Here is a 21,167-nt window from a genome sequence, read left to right as displayed (position 1 = left end):
TAAGAACAACCTAAATGTATTACATGCAAATCTAAAAACAAAAGAACCAATCGGATCACTTTGCAATGTGGTCTATCAGGTGTCGTGTGGTGAATGCAATGTCAACTATGTAGGTCAAACAAAGCAAAAATTGTCTGCGCGGTTGAACCAACACAGGTTGGATTGCGACAATAAAAAAAGATATCTGGACTTGCTACCCATGCGTTAAACAATGATCACTTTTTCAAGTTCGACACCCCGAAAATTTTGGCCGGGGAGTCGAACTTGGAAAGGAGATTATTGACCGAGAAAGTATATATCAGTATCACCCCAAATACCTGTAATCTACAAACTGATAGGTTGGGTTCCATTTCGGTCTTTGCATTGTATCCCCAAATACAGGATTTCTAAGCACAGGAGGGAAAGGAGAGAAAAAAACGATTGTTTCCAATAGCCTTTGTTTCCCCTCGTCGTAGAGAGTTAGTTTTTATCGGTTTTTATTGATTTGATCTGTGATCCTACTTTATTGTTATTTAAATTTTAAAATAAGTTAATTGTATATGTATATATATATATTTAAGAAACGTACTGTGATCACATGTACCTGAAAAATTAAAAAAATATGGATTTTATTGTTTTTTAGACTTATATGAGGTAACCTTTCTCGACCACGTTTTTAATTTTTATTTTTACTGTAATTATAGCTATAATTTTTAATTATTAATGTATTCAATTTAAATTAATGTTTAGATGCTGAGCCCTAAAAAAACATAATGTACTTCTGTGCCCAAAACACCATGTTGTTTAATTTCCTATTAAGGTTTTAAAGTAAGATATTCAATTATTATTGTAATTATTGTTTTTTCATGTTTTAATTGTTTGTTTATATGATAATAAAACAGGTCCTGAAGATGACAGTATAAAACTGTCGAAAGCTCAGCGAAAACCGTAAGGAAGTTTTCTCTGTTTTGACCTCTTCCGAAGATCCTCTGAAAAGACTTCTTGTATCCAGCAGGTCGATAATCTAGTTTCATCGTTAAATTAAAATTATTTTTACCCCAAGCCTATTATATGTTTATACAATCATACTTTAAGGAAAGATTTTTCGAAATAAACCAATGTACGGAGATTTCTGCGATGGAAGACGTGCTTGCAGGTATGCCACAAGGGTCAATACTTGCTTCGCTGTTGTTCGCAATTTTTACTTTTGACATGCCCACCAATGAGAATACACGAGTACTCTGCGGGAATGAATATGACCAGAATTCTAAGTTTGTATTGGATGTGCGGTTATGTCAATTGATTAGGATGAATTAGCGTGAAAGAAAGGTATTGCTGAACCCCATTACTATTATGTTAGCTTCAAGTGGATGTATAAAATATTTTATTATTTTATTATGTAGTTAACAACCTGAGGTACAAATGAAAGGATAGCAGTTTAGGATTTCGACATATTTATATAAAAGCAGAGAGAAAGAAACAGATCGTGACGCTCAAAAAATGGCTGAAAAATAGGCGTGAAAGACATGAAAGAGAAGGAAAACACGAAGAGGGTGGTGATGACCTCAGCTGTTTGTCAGACCCTAAATGTCCTAAATAATTATTATTACACTTTGATTTTGCACTCAACATAATAAAAATATGTAATGAATGTAAGTAATAAGTCTAATTGAAAATGTTAGAAAATGTGTCCCTGAGTTTTACTTAACCTCGTGTTCCAATAGTTGTGTGTGTGGAATTTTTTGATTAGTTCTATTTGGACCGAGATGAAAAAAAAGTCGAATAGTAGATGTATTGTTGTGCGTTAACGAAAATACGAATCAGAATTGGAAAATCGGACAACGTGATAGGGTCGGCAATTATAAAGGGGTCGCCGAAGGGAAACGCTTCGAAGGAGGGGTGTTCAATTCTTATTACTAATTCAGTGAAACATTCGGATCCTGTAAACAATCTTCTTTTCCCCGGCTCTCCTTCCCTTGGGCGAAGCGAAGAGTTATTTAGTGCAAATAAATAAATTGGAGGTGACCGAACGGAATTGGAAAAGATTCCCAAAGCTCCATTTTCAGAGGCGATGTGAATGAAAGAGAGATTAATGTTTAGTAGAGTGGAGATTCTCCAAGCAATGTATTACTCGGCTTTTTTCCTTTACTTCCTTTTTCTCTTTTATCCTTAAAAAATAATAGCATTTTATAATATAAGATTGAATTTAATCGTCACTGATATCTACATTTTCCATTTTAAAAGCGACTTTTTGAAACATCAAGCTTCAAAGCTGTCAGCTCGTAGAAAACATGTCAGCTGTTTAATATCCTGTTTTCCTATAAAATAATTTAAAAGGTTTTGTAAAATAGTGTCTTTCTGTTTAATATTCTTTTTTTTACACTTTAAAAAATTTACAATTGTTATTTTTTCTTTCAACCAAAATATTTATCATTAGATATACACTGACAGGCAAAAAATTCCACCCACTTGTAATCTAACTTGTTTTGTATATATTTTTATATATTATTCAAAGTTTCACATTTTTTAACGTTTAATAATTGAGTCTTTGTCTAAGAAAGTGAAAAACATGTAAATTGCTAAGGATAATGAAAAAAAGACAGACAGATAAAATAAGTTTTAATTTTATTTTAAATTTTTAATTATCATTTCAATATTTATTTAGAAATCGTGAGATGCGGTCTGTATGATGTAGGTTTCAGAAAAACATTTTCTTTACCGTGCCAACGTTTCGATCTTTATTGAGATCATCTTCAGGGCTCAAAGTATTTCTTGCAGGATGCATTCTTCTTCACCTGTTTACTATTTTTTCAAAAAGGTTTAAGAATTAACGGCCAATTTTCGAAGAACCTCGTTTAGCAATAAAACGCTAATTACTCAGTGAGTTCTGTCGGTATCAGAAGTTGAATCTCGGCTAACATTGTTATTTCTATTGCCATTAACGAATTTTTATTGGTATACTTTCATTAAAGTAAGTCTTATTTTGTTTGTTTGAAAATAATTTTGGAGTCAATTAAGTAAATTAACTTCGGATAAATTTGCGGAAAGCCCCGTAATTTTTATCAGACAGTTTCAATAGCACAGGACTGTAAGTTTTACGGTTTTTATCTCTTTACATTTCCACTAGTAAGTTTTTAAAAGTGTCTATATATTTATTTGTACGATATAATACGTCTGCATTCTTAAAAATAACTGGTTAATTAATGCCCTATTTTTGAGCTGGCTTGGATTGCAGTAAATTGTTCTCTAGTTTTCGGGTTTTTCTTTTATTTTCACTTTAATTTGGATAAAATGTGTTCCATAATTTACCACTTTTTTAACTAATTGCGCTGTCGTGACTTCTTTCAGATCAAAATATTTATCAAAATATGTCTTACATTCAGACTTAACAGCGCAATATTACTAAATTATACTAAATTGAAAATCAAAATAACTTCTGTAATACACTCCCACAAATAAATACATTCACACCGATGAACATTGCACTCATTCTCATTAGTCGGCGGAGTACTAGATATTCTCCATCGAACACAATATTAGCAAACTAACACTTTTTTTAATAAATGTTCTTGTACTTTTATAAATATTCCGCCATCGACCCTACACACACACACACACACACACACACACACACACACACACACACACACACACACACTGCTGGAGGGGCGATGGTGATGTATGTTTCACGATAATCCCTCTACACTCATATTAATAAATACACGCACTCAAACAAAACGCATAAAACAGTATATATACACATGAAAAAAACTCGTCCTCCAAAAAGCGGACCAGGGAGCCTAGAAACTCGCTACTGTTACTACTCGCTGCCCGAAATATGATATTGATAATAATTTAGCTACATTGAAGAGGTTCTATATTGGTCAAAAAGCTAAGAGTGACGCTTCGGCATACTTTCTACCAGTCTGGAAATGTCTCTTTGCTGGATGTTAGCCCATTCTTCACAAAGAGACCTTTCAAGATCGTGGAGTGCATCAGGAAACGAGTACTCTTATTCGTCTTTTGACGTTATGCATAAATATTCGATGGGGTTTAAGTCTGGAGAACGGGTTGGTCAGGCTAAGACCCTGATGTTATGCTGTTGAAGATACGTTTGTACTAGGCGAGCGACATGTGGACGGGCACTATCGTGCATTAGAATAGGATTGTCGCTGATTTCATCGGGGGTAGGTAGGCAACGCATGATGTTCCAAAATTTCATCCATACACAAGTGGTCGTCAAAGACCCTCCACGAACAACAACCAACTCTGTGCGACTCCCATTGAAATTCCCGCCCACACCATCGCTCAGGTACGTTGAAAAGGTCGACTTTGGGAAAAATTGCAGGTTTCGTACCTTTCATTTCGCCTCTCCACACTCTTTCACGCCCATAAGGAGATCGCAGAGCAAATCAAAAGTACGGCAGACCTATCGTCCAAAGACCAATGGTTGTGCTCTCGTGCAAATGCGAGCCGTGCAACTCTGTGGGTTCTGGGCAATTCTGGTCCTCTTATGGGACGAAAAGCCATCAGTCCATATTAATTTAATCTTGTTCGAGCTTTGGAAGTCTATTCTCGAACTTCCCGGAGTTGATGAATCGCTTGAACAACAGTAAGGTGCCGGTTTCGCAAAATTCTCAAAGACAAAAAACGATCATCCTGTCGTTCTGTTACCCTAGCGAGTCCAGAACCTGGCCTTCAACGGTAGGACCCAGTTTGTCGAAAACGTCTAACGGCGTCTCGCTGAGTTTCGTAGGGAACTCCGATGGCAATAGCCGCATAACTGATGGAACATCCATCATCAATAAGTGCCACACCACGCGCAACATCCTCAGCACTAATTAGGATAATTTTTAAGTTTAAACATGGAAATTAAGAAAACGAAGATGAAAACTAAACAGTTTATTTCTTCAAAATTCAAATGAGACTGAATAAACATTATAAATTCCGTAAAAATTAAACATTGAAAATTCCTTTAACCTTGTTTTGGATTAACGATTAACTCTAATTGATATTCCCAATTTGAATAAAGAAATAATTATTAGTAAAAACAATGAGTCGAGTAAGGGAAGAATTTTCTTTTATCGAGAAAATGAAAAAAATCAATTGGGTGGAATTTTGTGCCAGTCAGTGTATCATTTTCTAGCTCACTGAGGACTTGTTTTTCTAACTAAATGAATGGATTTCCAATAGACCTCATTTCTTTTATTTATCTTTGTACTTAACAAATAAAACAAGGATAGGCTATTTGATTGCATCTCACATTATTATTTACTTCAAAGAAAAAAAGGATTTATTTTTATTATCAGATTAAACTTATTAAATTAACAAATTAATTTTTGTTTCGACTTCAAAATTATACATTTGTCCCAAATTGTAACTTTTCTGACCTCTAGAAAGCTTTTAAAAAGCATACTTTTTTACATATTATGTTGGCACTAACGAACGGAATGAAAAAAGCTTTTTATCGGGAGATAAAATTATTCAATTGATTAAATAAAACGGTTTTTCGGTCAAACGGCAAGCGGTGAGAAGAGTCATCTGGCCGACGAAACCGGCATCCATATGAAAATAACATTCATTGCTAAATATGTACGGTTCAGTCATGTAGGCAGCATTCTTTCAACGTTTTGAAGGGATGGATCGTTCTCAGAGAAAAACCGTAGCCCGGCCTTCATTCATCATCATCTCTCGACAATATCTGTTCAAATCAATAATTTTATTGAATGAACCTATTGTATAACCATTTCTTTGTTACCTAGTTAATTTAAATACCTATGCACATAAATGCGGCCTAGAGATATAATTTGACCTAGAAAAGAAGTATTAACTTCTGTTTAATTTTTTTTTCTCTCTTGGAGGGTATTTTTCAGTCTGAATGTAGCAAAAGTGTAAACTATTAGTTAAAAACTTAATGAAAACTATTGGTTTAGTGATATTTTTGCAAATATCACCACATGAATACACCGCACAACTAGATCATTAAAGACTGCTGGGTTTTGAGTGATAAAAACACATACTCCTTAACTAGATCTGACCCTACAAAGAAAATTCAAAGTAAATGTAATTCTCTAGTAGATAGCAGAAGACAAAAAGGGCTGTTGAAAACTAGCAACGCAGTTTGCCCAAAGATTATGGCTTCCCAAAAATACACAAACCAGGCATACCCCTTAGGCCCATAGTGTCCTCCATTAATAGCCCAGGAACAGAATTGTCTAAATATGTTGGTAGACAAAGATTATAACATCCTCAATGCGTTTGTGTTTAGAGAGATGATAAAAGACCTCACCATAGAGGATGATGAATTGCTTGTTTCCCTAGATGTGAAATCATTGTTTACAAGTATACCACTAGGGATGATAAGCTACATCTTAAGAGGAGACAAAAAGAGTAAGATGCCCTTACCAACACCCTTTTCACACGATACTGGAGGTCTTACAAATCACTACATTTAATGGATATTTCAAGTATGAAGATCAAATATATACACAAAAAGAAGGTGTGGCCATGGGAGGTACTCTTTCACCGGTGCTTGCGGACCTGGTAATGAACGAGCTACTGGATTGGATTGGTCTTAATTTTGGATTTCACATCAAATTTCTTAAGAAATATGTTGACGACTTGTTTTTGATTATAGAAAAGAGTGAGCTGGTGGACATTTTGAAGGCGTTTAATTCTTTCCATCCGTCGCTACAATTTACGCAAGAAACTGAGGTGGATGGGAAACTTCCTTTTCTTGACGTAGTTGTCATTAGAGATAATGGTAAATTAACTGGTATTGGAAACCAACCAGCTCGGACAGGATGCTACATTTCTCATCCAACCATTCCTTTCAAATGAAAGCTAACATAGTTTTTAACCTCATGGACAGGGCTCTGAAATTGAGTGATGATCGGTTCCATAGTGAGAACAAGGAAAAAGTGCGCTCTATGTTAATAGACAATGGTTATCCAAGATCATTAATAAATAGATTAATGGAAAACAAGACAAGTGCAACAAGGGTTGAGAATATAACTGTCGAGCGGAAACTTTATCAACCAGTTACATATGTAGCTGGAACATCAAGCAAGTTAAAAAATTGTTGAAAGGAAAAATAGATAATGTAAAAATTGTTTACAAATTTAGCAATAAAGTAGGTAAGAATTTTTACACAAAACTTAAATGTAAAGACCTCTACTACAAAAATCTAATGTAGTGTATCGCATTAAATGAGCACACTGTCCCACTGTGTATTACGGCCATACAAAACAATATTTATCCGAACGTGTGCGGCAACATAAGTATGATTGCAATGATGAAGAAAGGCCGGGAACAGCACTATCCAAAGATACACACGCTACGAAACATAATTTTGACTTCGATGAAGTCAAAATTGTGGCTTCAGTATACAGGTCGTAGACTTTTGAGGGAAATGATATCTATTCATCAGGACAACATGGCTTGTAATTTAAATATACAGAGGGATTCTAGAAAAAGATAAGGTCTCTCTCAAAAGATCGTAACAATACTTGCGTACATATTTATTTATTTATCTATTTATTTATTTATATATTATAACAGGCTGTGATAACATAGAATTACCAATGTATTAGAAATTAAGATCTTGTTTTTAAAAATTGTGGGAAATGATTGTTATCATTACGTGATAGTGTGAGGAACCTCCCACCTGATAACGTGATAAACACAATTTTCTAGTCAAACGCCTGTGATATTTATGTACCAAAAGAATATTATTTATTAAGTAATTGTTACTGGTTTTAAAAAAATGCCTATATATGTAAGAGGCTGTTAAGATGAGGTTTTTATTTATTTATTATATATGTATATAGTTTGTTTGTATACATATCGCGTAATGTGCAATGTGTTTACATTTTTGACTTTGTATCTGTAAGCAACAAAAAACTGATATTTTATAACTATTTATACAATTTGTAACTATCTAAATGATTATGTCCCTATGTCTCTGTAGATCCCCTGAAGAAGGCAATAAAACTTGTCGAAAGCTTGGGCGTTGATACAATAACAGTGTATGTTTGAAGACCACAACCCGAATCCAAATCAACACTGCTGGGTTTTGTTTCTGTGAATTCTGACAGTCGGTTTTATTCTATCCTTGCATATACTAAAAATTTCTTTTTTGTAGTAAAATTTTTTCTTTTGTTATAAATAAAAGTATATATAACTATTTTTGAAATGTAAACAAGCATAGAAAATTATTACTTTTACAATAAATGAGTGGTATGAAAATTATTATAGTCATGCCTGCATATAAAAAACCTTTTATGAAAATATCAAATTTATTATCTCAACTAAAGACCTTAATTAATTGAAAGATATTAATTGGTCAAGCGGACCACGAAAACTAGTGAATTTTACCAAAATGTTTGACCAACCAAATATGCCTCTGCGACAACTAAACGGATCTGAAGGAAAAAACCCAACGATATTGCTAATTGATTTTATATAGTACCAAATTTACAAAATCAACTGAAGTATTATGTACATTTAAAACTTATATTTAACGATTTGCATTATTTAATGTTAAGGAATTTTTCTTGGTAGACGACTTACATCATACTAAATATCAATAATAGAGATTATGATCCATTTTTACTAAAAATTCTTTGAAGCAAAACTACAATGTAATATGCAGGGTAGTCAGTTCGTCGTGTTAATTATTTTTTATTTGCTTATTTATTTTTTGGTGGCACTAAATTTTAAAGTGGAGTTGTGCCATCATTGTTTTATCTTAATCCGTTCAAAATTTCCGATTTTTTAGTGTTTATTTAAGAAAAATAAGTTTTTTTACATAAAACCTGAATTTTCTCCACTCTAACGTAAATTTTCTTAACTCTTCATCTTTTGGGCCTTGCATTTAATTCGCAGGATACGTCCGATTTCCAACTTACAACTGAAATTGCCCATGAAAAAATCAAAGTAATCAAAGTTCCGAATGGAACGTTGGAAAGCCTGTAAAATGTTCAAGTCTTTGGCTAGTTTGACCTTTTCGAAAGTGCAATGGAAGGAAGGAAGGAAGCTACTACGGTTTAAGGAAGCTGATCCGAAATTACCGTTTTGAAAATTTCACGATGTTTGTTGCGGTTATTTTGCAAATAGACTGGAAGTTTTTAAAACGAAAGACTGATCTAAAAGAAAATTCGGTGCTAAATCTAAAAATCGGGTAAAGAGTTGGGAAAATACATCAGAGTGGAGAAAAAAATTATGTGAAGAAACGTGTTTTACTTAAATAAACACTAAAATAATCGTAACTTTTGAATAGATTGAGAAAAAACCGCGAAGTTTAGGGCATTCTTCTCCACTTTAAATGTACTGTCACCGAAACTTTTTTAACACGTCGAGCTGACCATTCTGTACTATTTATATAAAATGAAGTAATTTATAAATATAAAATAAAATTGGTTTGGTATTGAATCTGAATAACGAAAGTCTTTGAAATATAATATAAAGAGAAGAAACATGGACCAAATTATTACAACTACAACAATTATTTAAAATTAATTTTTCGTATAATTTAATAAAATATATTAAGAACATTATCTCCTGGGAAATTCGTACCGTATTTTTATATTAAGTGATTTTTGTAAAGGCGTAATAAGAGAACGAACATGGGATGGGGGATAAGAAGCATGCGATGCGGTACAATGGTTTTTAGACCGTTAATCTCTATATTTTTCTTTCTTTTTTATTTGTATGGGACACATTGTGTTGTAACGCTGTACGTAACGTAGTAATATCTCTTACTGCGGAAGATTCCACTGGTTTTGACCTCCTGTATTCCCAATGTCTAGTGCCTTGTTTATTGGCAAGGACCCAAATATCGATCCTCCCCTTGTATTATTCATTGAGATAAGGGTGGAAGAGAAGGGAAAATATTCCTTCTTTAGATCGGTCGAGCAGTTTTAATTGTTATCGTCGTAGTAAAGCTTTTAACCGGGCCGAGATGATACTGCGCTAAGGGGATTTTTTTTTTCGATTAGCCGGCGTGAACTTTAAAAGGGGTACCGAGAGCGGTACGGAGAAAGTTGTTAAGGTGGAAGTTATTTTTCTAGTAAGAGTGGGATTTGCAAGTTGCGGTCCGTCCCTATGGGATGGTCCTTCTGTCCGAGAATGTAATTCCCGCGAGGTGAAAAGTTTAATAGGATATGCTACTAGCCCATTTGCAAGTTTCGACCCAAGGGGCGATTCGACAGATACATAATTACATCGGATTCATGCAGAGGGATTCAACTTATTTCTTTTACCTTCTTCCATCGCAGAAAATCACTGACTGCTATAGTTATATTAATAAATACATTAAAATTAAAATTAACATCATCATATCACAAAAAACATATAACATAAAAACAATCATTTCATTCCACACATCAAAAATTTCTACATAGTCAATTCTTCAACAATTTGGCTTCCTTTCTCTAATTATCCCGTCTGTTTAATCCTGAAAGGATAATCAGTCTGAACCATTACCCACGTTTTTCCCACTGTCGGCTCCTTTCCCTCAAAGAATACGACTCCTCACATAAAAAATGTCTTTCTATCCCGACTTCCTTCCCCAACCCTTCAAAATCCAACGAACATAAACATAAAACAGCAATATCTCATTGGCACTCTCAACACGACACACAATAATAACACATATACACAGAAAACAAACACTTTGAGTGAGTACAAATACTTTGATTGAAATGTGTGGTGATTAGTGACCGTTAATCGATAATTATTCAGAAATCGTGAGATGCGGTCTGGTGTGATGTAGGTTTCAGAAAAATATTTTCTTTATCGTGCCAACGTTTCGACATTTATCGAGATCATCTTCAGGGCTCAAAGTGTTTTTCTTGCGTGTCGTTTTGTGTTTCTTGTGTGTCGTTTTGAGCGTGCCCGGCTCTCATGGCGCCATTACACGCAAGACGAACACTTTGAGCCCTGAAGATGATCTCGATAAATGTCGAAACGTTGGCACGATAAAGAAAATATTTTTCTGAAACCTACATCACACCAGACCGCATCTCACGATTTCTGAATAACTTTGATTGAATCTAAAATTTCTAGCATTGTATAAATTCAATTTTTTTTCAACCTGCATGTTTTTCTATAATTTAAACAATGTTTATAAATGCCAGGCCCTGAATCTCAATAAAGATCAAAACGTTGGCACGATAAAGAAAACGTTTTTCTAAAACCTACGTCACACCAGACCGCATCTCACGATCTCCAAAAATCATTATCTGTACCGTTTCGCATCAATGTCTAGAAATAGTTAAAACCATAATTGGGCTATTATATTTCTGTTCATCTCGTTAATTTATTCCTTGTATGATGTTAAACTGGATCTTTTGAAACAACCTGCCAACCTGGAGGAACTCAATATGTTAAATTATAACTGTTTAAACTATAGAGTCGATGTTCATTACCCAAACCGAACACATGTTCGTTTAGTGATACTTTTTTCCTGTTTTTGATGTGTTTTTTAAATTGTTTCTCGTTGTACTTCTTTTGTTAGTGTGAGTGTGTTCACTGTTACTGTACTTGGCTTTTAATTAAGCATTAAGGACATTTGCCCTGAATGGTGGTGAGCTTTACTGCCGTCACTATGATTACACAAAACATTTGAAAGATACTCTTATGAATATTATCCTCAATATATTTGCCTATGTGCTAAATTTTACCTACATCTTCATAGATCCAAATAACGGAGAAAAACGTTGGGGTGATAATTAATTCCAAAATCTTGAAAGTGACCTAAACGGCGATATGGAAGAGAGGTGCACAAACAGCAGCTCTGTCCACTAGTCTGGTACTCATAATAAAATATTGAATTATAAAACGATTTGGAAAACCAGAGTAGATGGATATCCTTGGTTGGGATGACGACTCACGTAGCGAAGAAGATACCCTAAAGGGTACATATAAGCGTGAGAGATCATCCCAGCGAATCTCGCACTACAGAGATCTTAGAAAAAAGAAACTTTTGATCCTCAAGTTGGTGGGCTGGACAGTTTGCTACTTTAAGATTCTAGCACTCTTTCCTGTCAAAGTCTCCCTCAAACGTGTGGTGTATCTTAAAACAAACATATAATCATCAACTATGAAATAGGATAAATCTTAAAAAGTGAAACATCGTACGTCTTTTCAAGAAAATGACATGGCATGGAAAATGACATGCCTTCGACGGCAACCCGGCTAATCCAAAAAACTACAGTTAATGTTCTCGCAGCCGATGCTTCTTATATTCGTTGTTGATGTTTGGATCGGATAAATGTTCATGATCGGAGGGATGAAGAGAGGGTTTGTAAAAGACGTGTTGTCAATTAGTATAATTAATTCAAATAAATACATTCAAATCCGATGAAGACGGGCACGAGTGGCTTTCCTAAAATACATCGAATGCAAAGCACGCCTTTGCGCCATCGTGCACGGCACCAGTATAACGTTTTATGGGTCGTAAATTAAGGAGAGACGTTTGGGCGAATCCTGTGGTCGGAGAATCCGCCGGACCGTGCTTCGAATGCGGCTCCGCTAAGCCGGCCGTACTTGGCAAAGGGCTTCAAATCATGCAGGCCCTGGGATAACGCTTGCAAATGTGACAGACTTGCCGCCGGTCCGTAAGCGGTGGATAATTCCGGTAACATACTCGGTACACACGGCCGATTTCAACTATCTTTATTGTTAGGCCAGGGTCGTAACCCTCTCCGCCCTATTTTTATTCTCCTCCGGGACTCTCGGCATAATCATAAGATCGAAGGGCCCTGAGATAAATAAGGGATGAGTGACATGCAAATGTGAGCGGCGGGACCTCGTGAAAATATGGCGGTTTAGGTCCTGTTTTATTGGACGGCTTCTTTCTCCCCTTTCTTTGGGACGATAGCTGACTATTTATTTTGCCACTACACTTAAAGCATCGCTTTGAGACTTGAGAGTCATTAATTGAATATCGTGAAAAATCAATGTTTTTGGCCTATCGAAAACATTGGAGTTTAACAAAATTAACAATTCGAAGAAGAACTCGCCTAGAGAGAAAAGTTGTTGCGCTTTTTACAGAATTAAGTTACAAATCATACCTCTGTGGTCTGCGGGTTGGGGGCTGCGTCTTAATCGGGATTCCTCAAGATTATAACCCCTTCCTCTTTAGGAAGGCCTAAGCCTCTAATTTCGAACGGATCTCGTTGGAGGATTGTGGTCGGCAAAGTCGAGCTCTCTTAAGTTACCTAACTCTAAACAGGGCCACCTCGTGATTTAGAGCCGAGATAAAGTTAGGTGGGTTCAAAGTGTGACCCATGGCCGGCAAGGATTAGTCCGGCATCTCATCCTCGCCGTCCCGTTTTGCACAGTTTAAATTCTCACACACGCCCCCCATCGCGTACACACCCTGCATCTGATTAATGAATTAAATTACCAATTTTTTAAAATTGTAAACGCTTAACTGTTTATTTATTTAAATTCAATCTTCAAAAATATTATTATAAAATATGGAAGAAAAAAATAATTGCCTAACTCCCCACATTTTGTTAAGATTTATTGGTAAAAACACATTATTAAGATTATTATAAAATCCCTTCTTTTACATTGAAACATTGTGTCTATGTATAAAAAATGAGATGGCTTTGATAACCTTAGAATGCATGTTTATTGTATAAGTGATATTATTAGCGAAACGATTAGAGTGCTTTTAGAAGCCAGCCTAATAGTAGTTACACCAAAATTAATTGGTCCGAATTTCAAAAGCTTGGCACGGCTAAAACTAAATGATAAATGACTAAATGATAAATTTAATCAAAACATAATGGTAACTGAGGTCGTGTTCCAGGGTGAACTCTTGTCACCATTGATTTTTAGTCTTTTTATTTCGCACATAGTCATGTAGGGTTTGAAGGTGTAAAGATTTCGAATTGTGCGGACCTATTATTCGCGTACAATATTGCTAACTTAGCGGACTCTTGGACTAATGCTCAGAGAAAACTAAGAGTGATGGAGCATATTGAGATAAAAGTGGATTGACGGTGAACAGTCAAAAAACTAGGTAGGATAGGTAAAGGTCAAAATCTATATTTTCGGGAGGTTGTAATTGAGAGAAAAACTACTTATAAAATTCACTAGTTTTCGTAGTCCGCTTGACCAATTGATATCATTCAATTAATTAAGGTTTTTAGTTGAGATAAAAAAGTCAGTGTCACGAACCCAGTTAGTGCCTGAGTGGAACGAAGTCACGATAGCTCAAGTGGAGAGTAGCGGCGTATCAAGCCGAAGGTCGTGGGTTCGAATCCCGCTCGTGACTCTGATTTTTTTATCTGAACTAAGAACCTTAATTAATTGACTGACTACTTATAATTATTTATGTATCAAGTTTAGTCAAACTCAAAGTACAATACAGTGAATTGATCAATTTCCTGTTTTGGTGAAATTGAAGGTTATTTTAAATATACAACCATTTTAACAAGTTATTATAGAGCAGTGAAACGATAGATTCATCCGTCATCAAGCCCTAGGAAAACAGCAGCATTATGGGAAATGAAATAAGAAATCTGATAAGACAAGTCCGAAATGTTTCGATTGTCTTCCAGCTCGTTGGAATTTTTCTTACAGCTCAGAAAATGGCCACACTTCAATTCGAACGGGAACTTGTAAATTGGACATTGAAAGATTGGGAACGAGTTCTCTTTGCAGATGAGGAAAGAATTGACCTAAAATCTTCAGATGGCCGTAAATTCATATGGAGCACTCAAGAAAAGGGTACGCATGCGGTATGTTTCCGCATATGGCAGGAATGACGGTGGGTCATTGATGTTCTGGGGGTGGCATTTTCTTACATGCTCGTACCGAATTGGTGGTTCTGAGAGGAAGATATCAAACTTCACAGAGGTACTTGCAAGACAAAATCGAAGGACATGTAGTGCCATTTGCCTTCCACATCCGTGACAGATTCTTGCTAATGCAGAATAATGTCAGACCCTACAGACCCCGAGTATGTGGATGACTACCTGAACGGGGTTGGAATTGAGTGCTTGGTGTGGCCAGCTCGATGTTCAGATTTGAACCCAATCGAACACATTTTGGACCAACTTAAGCGACGAGTCTGAAGGCGAAACCCAGGTTCTAACATCCCAGAACAGTCGGAAACTGCTATTCTAGATGAATGGGAAAGAATTCCTCAGGATTTCACCAGAAATCTTTTCCGAAGAATGCAAAGCGTTCAACGGACGTGATTCGTGCCGGAGGTATTGAAGGGATCAAACATTTTTTTAACCTTTTTATTTGCTTTGGTTTTTTTATTCTTTACTAAATAACTGTTTTTTAGAACTAGGTAATAAACATTTTTTTAAAATGCCTTATTTTTACAAACAAACCTAGTTTTAGAAATGATGAATGGTGGAGTGAGTGCGGTGTTCAATCCTTTTTAAAAAGATAGTTCCCACTCAGAGTAAGATTTTCTTTTTAAGTGAACCCGTACTTCTTAAAGCTATTCTAAAACCTTCTTGTTTAAAAATTTCACTAACTTTTTCTGATAATTCACCAATGTATGGCAAACAACGGAAACCTAATGATTCATTTATGGTGGGGTGGCTGAGTCCTAGTTTTGGTATTCAAAATATGAATAATCCTAAATACATTAAAATTTAAGGGTGGTTGGTGTATTTTGTCCATCACTGCACGTACATATTTCTTTTGTTTAAAATAACATGAACTATATTTGTAAAATATATTTGGTAGGATCGGGAATGTGGTCCAATGAATGTTGTGAGTTGAAACCACGCCAAGCTTTCGGTGTTTTATTTAACCTTCATCAGGGCTCTACAACGGATAGTATACATATAATATTTCATAATTCCTCATCTGTGCAATGAAAATCAAAAATCAATTTGTGTTTACAACTTATAGACAAAAAGAGAGAAAAAATTATCTTTACATGTCGATAAGAGAAAACAATTTTAATCACTGTCAGGGAATTTGTAAGTTGTCAAGACAAGTTGATTTTTGATTTTCTCTTACAGAGATGAGCAATTATAAAATTTTATATGCATATGTATCCGTTTTAGAGCCCTGAAGAAGGTGAAATAAAACATCGAAAACTTGGCGTAGTTTCAACACCGGAACATTCATTGGACCACTTCTTCGATCCTACCAAAAATATTGTTGAATAACAGCTGGTCGATCACCTTTATTTATATTTGTAAAAACAATTGTTGAAACAAATATTTCTTCTTCTTTAAAAAACAATCTTAACTTTTTGAAGGAGTGATAATGGATTGTTTTTGCATCGTGATTTATTAACTTTTTATAAAATTAAAAATTCCTACCGCACTACAACTAAAAAAGTGGTAAACAAATAATTTTTAAGCATCTTGTTCTTTGAAGAACCGAATTAAGTAAGTAGAGAAAGGTGCGGACTCGGTGGATAAGAAAACAAATTGTGTGAAGCCCGTTCGTTTGAACTGACGTACGGACGGACAATTGTGTGTCTCCCAATTTGGCCTTGTCCAGGAAATCAGAGGAGCCGAATCTGAAAAGCGGTGAGGACTGGACGGTCGGCCTAGGGGCATTTAAGTGGCCAATTATCGTAGCGGCTCTAACTCTACGGGGGATAACTCACTCTGTCCTCCCTAATTCATGTAAACGAGCCATTCCCACAGGCTTCCTATTAAAATTTCAACCGACGAACGGGGCATCACGCAAGAAGGCTTGTGAATCATTTACTCGCCACGTCCGTGCATGCCCTTTCTAACAGATTCTGTTGTTTCTGCGACCGCTATCCGATTGAATTGAACGTGCTTAAACTTTAAGTGATTACGTGAGAAAACAAAGCTCTTATGTTTATGGTCTTTAGTGCTTTTCAGTATTTATAGCTCATTTTATTATAATAATTACAAGCAAGACGAAGAACATTTAAAACGTCAAAAACATTGACATATTAAACATTGGCAATAATAAAAATAACAACCTAGAATATAATTTAGATTGGTACAAATGGTTGATTACAAAAATAACATTTAGGATTTGACGAGTAAATAAAAGCAATTGTAAATAAGATTATTAATTAGTCATACATACACGGACAGGCAAAAAATTCCACCCACTTGTAGTATAACTTGATTTGTATATATTTTTATACATTAATCAAAGTTTTACGATTTTTAACGTTTTATAATTGAGTATAATTTTTAATTAACATTTCAATATCGCGTATTTATTCCTCTTGCCTTAATTACATCTCGAAGACGCCTCGGCATACTCTATTATACATAATAGATATTCCAGTCTGGAAATGTCTTTTTGCTGGAGGTTAGCCCATTTTTCACGTAGAGTCATTTCAAGATCGTGGAGTGTATCAGGAACTGCAGGACGTGCTTTCATTGGGCTTTTGTGGTTATCCCATAAATGGTCGATAGGGTTCTAGTTTGGAGAACGGGCTGGTCAAGCTAAAACCCTGATGTTATGCAGTAGAAGGTACGTCTGTACTATGCGAGCGACATGTGGACGGGCATTATCGTGCATTAGAATAGGATGGTCGCTGATTTTATCGATGATAGGCAACGCATGATGTTCCAAAATTTCATCCACATAGCGAGTGGCCGTCAAAGACTTTCTACGATCAACAACCAACGCTGTGCGACTCTCGATGAAATTCCCGCCCACACCATCACTGAGCTACGTTGAAAATTTCTTCGTATTGAGCTTCTTGAAAAATTCTTTCATTGAGCTTTCTCCACACTCTTTCAAGCCCATCTGGAGATCTTAGAGCAAATCTACACTCATCTGTAAAAAGTACGGCAGACCATTCATCCAAAGACCAATGGCTGTGTTCTCGAGCAGATGCGAGTCGTGCAACTCTGTGTGTTTTGGTCAATTTTGGTCCTCTTACGGGGCGAGAAGCCATCAGTCCATACTGATTTAATCTTCTTCGAGCAGTGTGTTCTCAAACTTCCTGGAGTTGATGAATTCGCAAAATCAAAAAACGGTGATCCTGTGGTTCTGTTACCCTCGAACGACCAGAACCGGGCCTTCTGTGGTAAGACCTAGTTTCTCGAAAACGTCTTACGGAGTCTCGCAGTGTTTCCTAGGAAACTCCGATGGCAATAGCAACTGGGTCTTGATGAAGTACGACTCACCGGTATAATGCACACACCGACTAATATATGTACATTTGTATATACACAACAACAATCAATTTGTACATCCGGTATATATTTAGATATACCACGAATACATATACTTGACCTATAATTGACCGTTGTTGTACACATTTTTCTCAAATTCCTCTTCAAACTGGCTTTATATGTACTGTACGGAGAGGGAGACGATTGATGATAGATACTGTTTTACTGCGGGTGTGGAACGATGAGAAGTTAAAAATTGAGGTATGATATTATTATTATTATTAAATCAATATTATGAACATTATTGTTAAAAAGGCCATGGACAAATATTTATATCGGACATATTTGTTCCACCATGAGCCAACTTCACTGGCCTTTAGGAAGGAATTATTAACTGTCCTAACAATACCACCAGCAAAAGGGGCGTCGGTGGCCGCAAGGTTTAGTCATTGACACGGCGCTCATCTCTGTAAGGTAAAGGTCCCGGGTTCGAATCGAATCCAGCGGCCCTGCATTCGAACCCGACTTACTTACAAATGGGCTTTTTTTCAAAAACACCGGCACCCTGAGGGTTTATATGACCTCTGCTGTTGCAAACCCTCGTAAAAAAAAAAAAAAAAAAAAAAAAAATACCACCAGCTAGGTGTTGGAGCATTTGTCCTAGACCTTGCGGCGGCATGAGACTGCGGGCGCATTGGCTCGAGTAGCTGGCCTCAAAGCTCAAAAATGAGGGGTTTTGACGAATACAAAAATTTCTTTAAAGCAGTGGATGTAGTAGTTGGGGCAAGAGGATATATATCTACGCGTACTAAGAAGACGCTAGGGTACATGTGATCAATCAGCTCTAGGGAATGCTTCTCAACCTTTCCCTCACAGCGCTGAGGTATTCACTCTTCTAAGTTTTCTCTCGTATGTTTAGAGAGCGCAGCTTTTAAGCCACTCGTCCAACGAATCCGACCATACCTGAATGCGAAGGAGTCTTGCTTGGATGACGTTCACGAAGGTTCTATGGTGGAGGAATGTTTGGGGTGGGTGACCTGCACCAAAGGATACAAAAACCGACGAAGGCGGGAAGAGGTTTGTTGTTTAATTTATAATCCGGAAAAATGACTTCACTGGCGTTAGGAAGGAATTCTTGCCAATACAAAACAAAACGCTTTTATTATATCTTAACAGATACAATCTGTAAAGATTTATGGCATACAGCCAGATTTGCCAGACTAACATTGGAATGTTCCAACTATTTCATAATAAAATTATTTTACAAAACGTTTGTAACATCCTAATATTCATTACATGTAAGCAAAATGCCGAAAATCTTTTGCGATACCGAACCAGCGAGGCTAGGCAGATCAAAATGATCAGACAGACCAAACTACATAAAATTAATAACTAATTTCTACTGATTATTTTTACTTTTGTTACGACTAAGATTATTTTTAATAAAAAGACATACTTGAGTACATTACATAACTTTACAAGTAAAATATAATTAAAATAAAAACCACAACCACTTACCGTTATTAAATTCTTCTATTGATGATCCTAAGGAGTTCCCGTCGAGGTTTCTCGCTCGTCTACCTGAACGCAAATAACAAATTTTAATATGGTATTCATATGTAGAAAGTCTTATGCAAATGTTTTATTCTACTTATTTATCAAAATCTAATAAAAATTGTAAGTTTTTCAAAATTATAATAAAAAAGACGAGATTAGAGTCGACAATTTACTGGAATGCAGGTAATTGATAAGCATGACGGGAATGGGTTTAAAACCCTCCCCCGAGGAATATCAAGTGCTCTGGGGTGAGTGTGTGACGTCTGGAGAGTAAAAGTAAGTTATTAGCGAGAATGAAGTGGGTTCGATCCCGCCTTGAGGAATATCGAGTACTCCCGGAGGGGGGCGGGTAATGTCACCAAATTTCTACGCTTGAGGTTATATATATACGTATACGAACGGAAAACGAGCTTGATATTCTGAGAATACTATTCTCCCCTTGCAGCAGTAGTATTACCATTGTAGTAACCGTAAATGAAATGCATGTCAGCAAGATGTGCATTAGGAAACAAGGACATAATTTAAATCACCAACCTGAGGAAGTTGTCAGCTGATAACATAAGGCAAACTGTTTGATTTGAACATTAAAGAACTGACACAAAACTCAGGAGATTGACGGATTTCCTGGAAAAATTGAGTGCCCCGTTCATCATCACCAGTTTTTTCAATAAAATTCAAATTTTTTGGGCCTTCCAGAAACGCAATCCAAAAAGGTGGGTATACCGCTGGAAGCTAATTGAATGGAAAACATTCGAGGGAATTGGCAAAGCTCCAGGAGTTTACAATTACCAATCCAACATTTAAAAAACTTCCTAATTTCAACATTTTTGTTTTTTCTGAATTTTTCGTGCAGAAGTTTGTCATCAATGCTGCAAAGTAAATAGGTTTCCTTACAGCAAATTTATCATTCTTTCAGGTGGCACAAACCAAATTTTTCCACAGTCAGTAATTTTCAAGTTTATAAGCAATTTATTGGATATAAGTCGAACAATTAAAAAACCCAAAACCTAAAATTACTTCTTTACCGTTGAGATATGGACAAGGGATTATAGGATGTTTTTTTGTTTCGTATGGTGAGTAGAACCACCTCTTGAAATTTTCGACACTTATCGCCAGTCATTCTGTATATTTAATGTTTTGTTCTGTAGTTGATAACCTGAGGTGCGAACGAGCAATTTAGGTTATCGAAGTAGTTTAAATAAAAAAAACAAAGATCGAGACGTTCAAATGGCTGCAGTGTAAAACTAAATACGCGTGAAAGACCAGAGAAATAAAGAAAATACGCATAAGGTAGACGATGACAGCTGTTACTTCCCACATTGTTATTACTATTGTGTTGGTGTGGTCTGTTTCTAAAAGGAATGTTTTTCATTAAAGATATACTCGAATATAAGTTCCATTTATTGCTAGTACAGTTCTTTAGACGCTCAAATGTGTGCAGGCTGAAAATATGTGTGGAAGTCCAGAAAGAGAAGGAAAACACGAAGAGGATCGACGATGACCTCAATTTTTAGCTTCATTTGT

The 21,167-nt window shown here is 35.9% G+C and overlaps 1 protein-coding gene across 5 annotated transcripts in view; it reads right to left on the bottom strand.

Annotated features, from left to right (window-relative positions):
• The window catches only part of LOC106660836 (lachesin-like), a 295,660-nt gene that overhangs the window by 112,308 nt on the left and 162,185 nt on the right, over positions 1-21,167 (bottom strand). For all 5 annotated transcript variants that reach the window (XM_014383809.2, XM_024225147.1, XM_014383811.2 and 2 more), the window contains one exon: positions 19,605-19,667. In XM_014383809.2, coding sequence (XP_014239295.1) covers positions 19,605-19,667 — 63 coding nt within the window. The remainder of the gene's footprint in view (positions 1-19,604; positions 19,668-21,167) is intronic.

Source organism: Cimex lectularius, unplaced genomic scaffold (assembly GCF_000648675.2).
Source record: "Cimex lectularius strain Harlan isolate CLEC.00 unplaced genomic scaffold, Clec_2.1 scaffold24, whole genome shotgun sequence".
Classification (NCBI taxonomy): Eukaryota; Metazoa; Arthropoda; class Insecta; order Hemiptera; family Cimicidae; genus Cimex; species Cimex lectularius.
Note: the sequence above shows the minus strand (reverse complement) of the source record. Positions and strands in the feature narration are given on the sequence as shown.